General features: G+C 31.5%; 1 protein-coding gene across 6 annotated transcripts in view; it reads right to left on the minus strand.

The window, feature by feature from the left end:
* LOC116771730 (transient receptor potential cation channel trpm) overlaps positions 1–7,852 on the minus strand; it is a 133,883-nt gene extending 126,031 nt beyond the window's left edge. For all 6 annotated transcript variants that reach the window (XM_061528219.1, XM_061528218.1, XM_061528215.1 and 3 more), the window contains exon 1: positions 7,553–7,852. In XM_061528219.1, coding sequence (XP_061384203.1) covers positions 7,553–7,642 — 90 coding nt within the window. In that variant the 5' untranslated portion in view covers positions 7,643–7,852. The remainder of the gene's footprint in view (positions 1–7,552) is intronic.
* Positions 7,853–9,532: the final 1,680 nt, after the last annotated feature.

Below are 9,532 nucleotides of genomic sequence, written 5' to 3' on the forward strand. Positions count from 1 at the left end.
AACACGAGTTTTCACACACACACACTATCCACATAATGGTTTTTCATTCATAACTTTACACACATTATAGGAAGACAGCCCTAGTAGGTTCGTATTATATTTGGTTAGGTTGAGATGAGCACAGGCGAGGCGCATTTGGTACGGTCTTAAACCTACACCTGGGTCGCAAGTCCCAGTCACTGTTATAAGCTCCTCTCCCTGCTACGCGATGGACCCGGCACCCGCACGGTGAATTCATGGAATGCAGAGAAGTTTCGTCTAAAATAAATAAATGAATGGAAAAACGGGAAACAGGTGGTAGATAATGTGACGTTGCAAACTCGGCGTCAGCATACAGAGCTCATTTAACTGACGTCAAACAGTTATTTGAAGAGTTGAACGTATAAAAGTTACTGTATCATCTAATAAACTTAAACTGTGATTTATTAGTTGGTTTAATAATATGTGTTGTATAAATTTAATCTCGTCTATATGTAAATCATAAATTTTTTCTATATAACAACAAATTATATATATATTTTTTCTTATATTTTCGACCAGTTTTTTCACTTCACATTCTATTAATACGTATAGCCGTCTGCGATAGCGGTTATGGCAATTTGACAATACAAGCGTACTATTTATAAACAATCTATTCCCAGTATTAGATAACTGTTGTTATATATCGATGAGAACATCTAAGAAAATTTAATAATTTGATTCGATAATAATCGCAAGTTACAAAAAAAATTCGCCCGTCTTTTTTATTAAGCTGTTTAGAGCCAAACTTCAATGGTAGGTCCAATAAGTGACCCCAATCTAATATATTTGATATAAATAATAGCAAACTTAACTTGTAACTACTATAATCACAAATAATATGCCAAAATACAGACAACTAAGATACCAGATAAATGTAGACCTATTGCTGACCTTACCTCCTATATATATATATATAAACATTTATTAAATTAAAATGGTGTCATTTATAATTCACACAATATAAGGATATTTATATTAAATTGAGTTTTTCGAATGCTACACGGATTTTTATCATTTAATGACTACATACTCGACGTTTTTTTCCTTTGCAGCAACCGTGATCACGAGCAGACGAGATGAAAGTAGCTGTCAGCTGGTCTTGTTATTCGTTGTTTACCGGCTACGACTTATTTATTAACAAGCGCACCGCTCTGGATGCGTTCAGAATGATTAGATATCAACAGATAAGAAGATACCTATCAATAAATTTACTTCTATTTACATTTTAACGGACCTTCTTCACCATACAGTAAGCCTTTAAGGCATTTGTTATGTGAAGACTTATTCAATATTTGAATAATTTTTGAGAGCTAACATACTCTGCGACACACGCACTGCTTGAATGGCTTATCTACTTTCTTATACTTTTCTTCTTATAGCCCCTGTCATTAAAAAAGAGATGCGTTTATAGTTAATATATATTTAGCGAGAAACTTGAGATGATTAGTATGAAGTGTGACGGTGCAATTACTTGTGCAATGGATAGTGTTTTGTAAACTACTTGAAATTAAATTTAATAGCGAATTGTTCATCAGTTTTTTTTTTTAAACCATCAATCATATCATTCAGCCTAAATAAGTTTCACATTTATAATTACTAATATGTACAACCTTTTTGCTTACGATCTCTCCCAGACTTCTGAATCTATTCATTTAGATTATTATTTGTTTAAAATATGACTTTCCCATGTTATTTTGAAAACTAGGAATCCAAAATTTCGATAGAAATGATCCCCTTTATGTTGTTATTTATTAAATGTTTTGTAGTTTTAATGAAATTAATATTTTTGTGAGAGAAAACGTCCCGTCTGCCCGTGATCACGGTTGCTGCAAAGTAACCGAAACGTCGGGAGTATGTAGTTTTTAAAAATAATAAAATACGCATAGTAAATAAGTAACCCAAAAATTTTTAGTTTCATATAAAGTTTAGATTTCATTATGTTTATCAGTTTCCATATGAATTAATAGCAAAACATTCACACAGTAAGATTCAAGCATCAGAAGTCGGAACGCGCGTCGCTCGTTATAACCCATTAAAATTTCTTGTTCGAAGTAATGCTGTATAGTGTTTGTATGCAAATGTAATCATTTTATTCGCATCTAAAACAAGACTATATAAAGTGCCAGACTCCGTCTGCTTTTCGAATAAAACTTTCCAAATCGTACCAGATAATTACGTGTCGAATATCCCCCAATCATATTGTGTCGATTTCAATAACTTGCTAAATCCTGTGACGAGAACCAATCAAATTCCAGCTTCGTATTGTATTTGATATTAATTGGCAATTCTCTCTATTTCCGGTCTTGTAATACAGGGCTGATGGGAAACTAACTAGCCTAATTAAATGTTTTATATTTATATACCTAAATATTTAAATATAAGTTTTAGATAGCGGCTTCAAAAATTTGTATTTCAGAAGTGAAACTTCTAATGCTTGTAAACTTCCAACAAGGTTGCGTTAAACTTTCCACTCTCCTGGGGAGGGGGAATAAAAAGAGTAAATGGGGGGGTCAATTGTGAATGGTAAGCAATGTTTATTAAGTTTGTGTTAGAGAAACAATATCAGTTCTCTAAAAATTCATTTCTACCCTTTCCTATTTTCATTTCCACATTACGAAGTTTCACTTCCTCCGCTCGGAAAGACTCCACGCACTATTTTTTTGTAGTATGTATTTCTTCCTTTGTGAACAGATTTTCGTACGTAGACATATACTAACCATTTTATGGCATTTTTTAGGCATTTTATTTTAAGAATTTTATTCTGAAGTCATTGCAAAATAAACACAAAATAAATAATATCAATAAGGTGTAAGTTAGAGTTTTGTTTTTTACAAATCATCACCATTTGTAGTATGCGAATTTTTAATCTGAAAACCATAAATCTAGATTCAAAAACGTAAAGAAAACAGCCGTTAACAAGCATAACTATTAAGAACAGCAAATTAAATTACATGAAATAATAATGTCGTTGCTTTAAACGATGTTTATTGTATAGTAAATAATAGCTACGACGGTCGCCAGGTGACTTGCGCACGCGTCGCTCAATGTTTATAAATTTTACCGATAGCGAAACATCCACAGCTTGGGAGGTCGAGACATTTTGAATAATGGTCATAACAACAATTTGTTATATTATAAGTTACTGAATAAATTTAAACTGTTAGATTTTTCAACCATTAAATGAAAATAGCTCGCAACTGCAGTTAATAATGAACCTATTCATAAAATAAAAATGTATTTATTTTTGTCGTCCATGTCACTTAATTTCCATGACAGTTATTGGTTTAGAAAAAGGCATACGATGAAAATAAAATGATTTTAATAAAACAAGTTACGTGCAGTTATGATAAAAAAAATCTATTGTCTCTAACAAAGCCTATATTAAGGAACTAATTACTACGGAAGACAGTTACTTATGTGGCGAAGAAAATTTATTTTTGTTTCTACTTTAAACATGTCGTACCAAATTTCATTATCATCATCATCACCGTCAGCCTGTTGATGAACATAGCTGAGCAAAGGCCTCTCCTTATAAGGAGAAGGTTAGAGTATTCATCACCACGCTTGCTCACGGCGGATTGACGATTTCAAACTTATAATTACACCGACATTATCAGCAAGTATTCTCAGGGTGAAAGTCTCCCAGTGTTTGTACAGAAAATTGAATTTTTAAACCGTAATTATCAAAAACTATTTTTGTCTCCATTATTAAACTTTGACCTCAATCCATAGAACACACCAGAATTATTTGAACATTTTCCTCTCGGTCCGCAATCTTGCCTGGATATTGATGAATCACTTAGTCGTTCAAAAAGTATAGTTAATATAAAATAGTATAATATGTGCAAATAAGATATTATTTGAATATTGAATTGTTCCAAACTAAAATACGGTCGGATAAGAAAGACGAATTCGAGTTATTAGCCTTTGATACAGTTTTAAATATTTTATAGATTAAGTAAAATTTTCTTGTATTTATTTGGTTTGAAAACAGGCCGAATAAGGGTGAATATACGTATTAGGGTGAATGTAAGTGTATTAAAGGCTTCTCATATCACATTTTCTTTGATATTTAAAATCGGACAAAGCTGATTTAAAGGTTACTTTTTTGCAGACGTTGAGGAGCTCTTTGCGCTATTCCTATGTGCAGTGTGGACGTTGATCCAGCATAGTAATTAGGGTCACTTATCTTAAAGTTTCTACCCAGACAGACATGTTTTTTAAAGCGTTTTTCCTTACCAAAGAGGCTTACCGCAAATTGTATCAAAATGAACACGGAGAATTTTCAGTATTTTATTCAAATATCTTCATTGATACTAACATGTTGGATAATTTATGGAACTGACATTAGTCAGTACCATAAATTTTGTATTTTTTGCATAAATTTTATCGTTATTTTAATGATGCGCAAGCCTATACTAAGGATACGCCGTCAGATAAGTTTGAGTGTTCATGATAGTAAAACCTGATCGACCGGGGATAGATTGCCAGGATCGTTGTACAGGAACCGTCATTTTCACCACCATGGCATTATTTTTTTTTACATTATCGCATAATTTATTATAGTAATGGCCGCTCTAGTATTTTCTATCACGCAACGCACGCCACTCTCATGTCACTATGAAATTCGCTCACCAGATTCGGGTCAGAGCAATTTTCAACATAATTCATTTTTATAATTTGCATTAATTCTATATGTTTTTATATATTTATATATTTTAGTTTGCTTCCATCTTTTCTATACATATACATGTATATAAAATGTCAAGAAATAAATTTTAATTAATTGGTAAATGGAATTTGTAAGGACGTATATTTTAAGGTAATAGTTAATATTTAAAGAAACGAAATAATATTAAATAAGAAATAGTTTATTCACGATATAGCTATACGATTAATATGAGTTAATATTATCTGTTGTGTATTCAAGAACAGAGATAAGATCATCCGTTAAGTTAGAAACTTAAAATTCATAGACAAAAAAAAACCTTAATAAAATATTTTTTTTTACAATCATGTCGGAAAACATAAACCTCCATTTTGGTAATTCACTTACAAATAATGTTTCAAAGTTCGCTCGTCAGTGACAGCGGTTTTCTGATCAGGTCGTTACTGATTGGATCTGAAGGAATGACCTTTTAGTGCTATTTTATATTAATAATATTGGCTGTTTTCAGAACTTCCGCCACCCACGAGTATATGCAACAACGTCCCTACATATTTGTATTATGGCAAAAATCTACCTGTCAGATCTGCATAAATAATTAAAGGTCATAAAGTATTCGACCAATTTCCAAACGAATTCTGCACTAATTGCATCAGTGTCATGCTATTTATAGTAATCCGAATAATATTAAAAAGGAAAAGGTATTAATAATTAAAATTGAACCTCAGTTTTGACATTACGTGAAAGCTTATAATGAGACGATAAAACGAACATTCATTAGTTGTTAATTTATTGGAAATTTATTATATGTTTCATACTAGTGTGTTTAAAAATTAATTCTTGCTATATAATTATTTTACTACACGCAACTGCTAACGAGTGTACGAAATAACAGGATATTCTTTTCAGTATATCAACAAATTAAGGGAGCTAGACACGACAGACGGGAACGAAAATATTAGAAATTTATTCATCTCTAATAAAGTTGTCTTTACATCATGACATTTGAGGATACTATAATGTATAGGGCTTTAAGAAAATCATTAATAAAATATATAAAATTAATGTTGATTCGTAACATTCAGTACTCTCTACTTCTATAATATTAAATTCATTATCAAATATTTCTATCATTACATAACACTTTAACTACAGTGTTGTAAAAATAACCAAAGAGTATCGATATGAAACGTGAATGTTGATAGTTCAAGCGATTTAGCGATCTTGTGCTAGCTCTATCTACAGTCTTCCGCAATGCGCAGTACATACTGCACTTGTTACTGTATCATATTAAAACATATCTGTTGTAATATCCTACAGAGTACGGACCCAGAACGAAGGTAGCCAGTTGCATAATTAATGATAAGGGTCGGACCGACTTAACGGTAATGTTTAAAACTAGAATTAATTACACCTTCAACACAAATTACGTAATCCAAATAAAAAAATATATATGAAAATAATATAAATTTTCTATAGTTTTAGAATATAAATTCACAATTATCTCAAGGCTGCTGTAACACCGTGAGATAATGGTATGACCTTGCCAGTGCAAACTGCTCCACGTGATATGAAATCAATTACACAAATCAGCAGGCCATGACGTATTGGAATGACACATGACATTTCGGAAACTAATGTCAATAAGTTACATTAAAGTGACGCTTCAAATCGAATATAACTAAAAAAAAACGTACGATTAAATATTTACACTAAAGAGGTTACATGGAAGTCTAATACTGGCATTCCATTAAAAAAATAATAATAATAATGGAGTATGAAAGGTATATAGAAACAGCCGCTTCAGGAGTATGACATCAATTATTAATCGTTCTATTAAAGATTCATTATAATATTCTCATGATGTTAATCGGGCTATATTTGTATTTGTATGATCGTGCTGTAAAGATACAACGATAAGAATAGAGTTTAGTCGGATTTAGTTGGATTATACTCGGAGTAGAAACAGGATAATTGTAAGTTAATTAGTTTATTTCCACTTAAATATTTCCACTTAAAGGTAAGTGACAATTTTGCTATATTTTCTCACGTCCCTCCCAATCCCCAAAGATTTGTGAATGTAAATCTACAGCTATGTACTGTTTTACACGATTTTAAATTAGTCATATTACCTTCCATGTTAGTAGGTTTTCGTTCGTGAAATGTAAGGTTTTTTTTTTATTTTATATATTATAAAACTGTTTCTAATTCAAATTATACGGCATGTTCATATTTTTTAAACACGCCAGCGGTTCAATCGAAGGCATTGTCTGCGGGCTAGCTGTTACGCCTTTGTTTTAAATTAGGCTTTATTGTCGGTATAACCATCGGAGCAAAACTTCCTTTGATCTGAATTCTTATTAAATTATAACACTTAACATAAACCTGTTAATAACAGCCGAATTCACTAACACGTGTTAAATTATTGTGATTTGAGTTCACATGTTGTTTACAAATTAAAATCAAAGTTTCAATATTCGCTGTGAAAAATAAACATTTTAAACTAATATCTCTATATGAATGTCAATAATGAACACAATGTTTGGATGTACGAAAATCTTTCGAATTTGAACTTTATTTAAAATATCATTAGGTAAAATATTGAAATTTATTTTATGTTCTTTACATATCAAACTCAAAACAAGTTAGAGACGGAAACTGAAAAGTTGAATAATAAAAAAAATATTTATTAACTTTTAAATGCTTATATAAATAAATGCCAATGTATATAAATAATGGAAAACAAAATGAACGAGCAAAATAACCAACTTAACATTAACCTTAAATGTCAAAGATAACCTCCGAGTTAACTGAACTGAGCGAAACAACTGCATGTTTATATATTTAACATTAACACAAACTAACCGTTTTGACTTCATTGTTCGATGATTTCGCAGTTGACATAGCTTTGATCATCCTACTGGAGTTATCCAGAAGGCACTTTTGAATACTCATAGCTTCACACTACACTATTTACATAATTGAACACACGATACTCGTTTAAAACAACATATTATTTTACAATAATAATCACACTACATCGTACAGTTTAACACTCGCGGCGTATTAGGTTATATCCATTGAATTGACGTAAGAAAGTTTTGGTTATAACGAACGTGGATTTACGTACGAACGTTGAAAACGATCGCGTTGTACTGCGGTGCCGATGTCGGCCGTCGGGCCGCGGGCGACAGCTGAGGGCAGCCACTAGCGCCCCCTGGACACTCTAACAAAGACGAAGAAACGTACCGACTTACTAGTTACTACTGACTCGCCAGTCGCCACACCTCTATGAGTACAAACAATGACAAAAGAAATTAACCACGTCCAAACCCAGCTCTATTATATATGTATAAAATATTAAAATTTAGCATCAATTTAACGCACAACTGGGTCAACGCTTGGCCTTCAAAAGTAATAGCCAAACTTAATTTCATGTGGTAATATATACATTTATTACCGTCCTAAATGTTGTAGCTTTTAAATAATGTCCACTGTACACATACAATACACATGTCAGTTTCAATACAGGCTGAGATCACAAATCATTCATCCTAAATACCGCTCTTCGAGTGTATAGAAACTAAACTCTTTCGATAAATAAAAATGTGAATAGAAAATGTATTTCAATCACCATGTGCTCTAACCTACTAACCTCCGTAATTCTTGACAATGAAGATCGTTTCAGATTGTAGCTTTCATTATATTCTCGTAGTTATAGTCAACAAGTTTAAAAGAAAAAGTTACCTACTGAATTATATAAAAAATACATTGTTTCATGTGAATTTACTTCTCATTCGTGACTTACGAAACATTAAAATTATCCATAATTTGTTTATCTGCAATCGATTTATTTTTAGTCATAAACTTATTTGTAATTACATAAAAACATCCATTTAAAAATATATACATCTTATCTGTTATGCATAAAATGACAAATGCGACACACATCGCTCGCCTTCCGAGTTGCTAATTCAATTACTTGGTCTGACAAATTGACACCTACAGTTACACTGTTTATTATTACTGTTTTATCATAAAAATATGATAAAAAAAAACTTAACAACTCAACAGACGATCTTAAATGTAAAAATATATATTGAAAATTGTTTCAACCTGGTGTCTAAGCCAATGTAAGTAATTTAGTTTTGAAGTTTTTTATCTTGGATCTGTAACAAATGGATATCAAACGACTGTAGAAGAAAAAGCTATCTTTAAGCACAGAGTAGTTGTGACCTATTGCAGGCAGCAGCATTTTCATTGCATGCCTTGCTTACGTTTTATAAATATTCCACTTAAAATAATAACTACTTCAATAGTAATACCTACCTCACATAGGAAGTGAAGTATTAGTAAGCAATTAATTACAACATTTGTTATTTTAGTTGCCTTACTTTTACGTTATTTCCCTAACGTCAAAATAAGTAAACATCACCTGTCACAAATATTATCTGTCAAGGGTGGCAGAAAAATTACAATAGAGTAAAAAAAAATATTGATACCCATATATATATTACATTATACATGTATTTGGTGCTGCGAGCACTATTTCCTACTATAAGACTGTAACAAATTGTCTAGAGCCTCCAAGCCGATAAATGATGCCGAGAATAATGGATTGTGGAGTATGTTATCACTTAAGATAAAAGCATTGTAATCTCAAAATATACCGGAAACATGGCTTATCACAAGCAACATTTGCTATAAATATACTATCTGTTCATTGTTTTATGTAACAATTTAAATCTCACACATTTACTTTTAGCAACGGAAAGGAAATTTCTAATATGGTTAATGTTCCCAAAGTTATTGATACACTGCCAGCCTGGTAGGACTCGGTGGAGC

The sequence above is a fragment of the Danaus plexippus genome, assembly GCF_018135715.1.
Source record: "Danaus plexippus chromosome 16 unlocalized genomic scaffold, MEX_DaPlex mxdp_23, whole genome shotgun sequence".
Lineage (NCBI taxonomy): Eukaryota > Metazoa > Arthropoda > Insecta > Lepidoptera > Nymphalidae > Danaus > Danaus plexippus.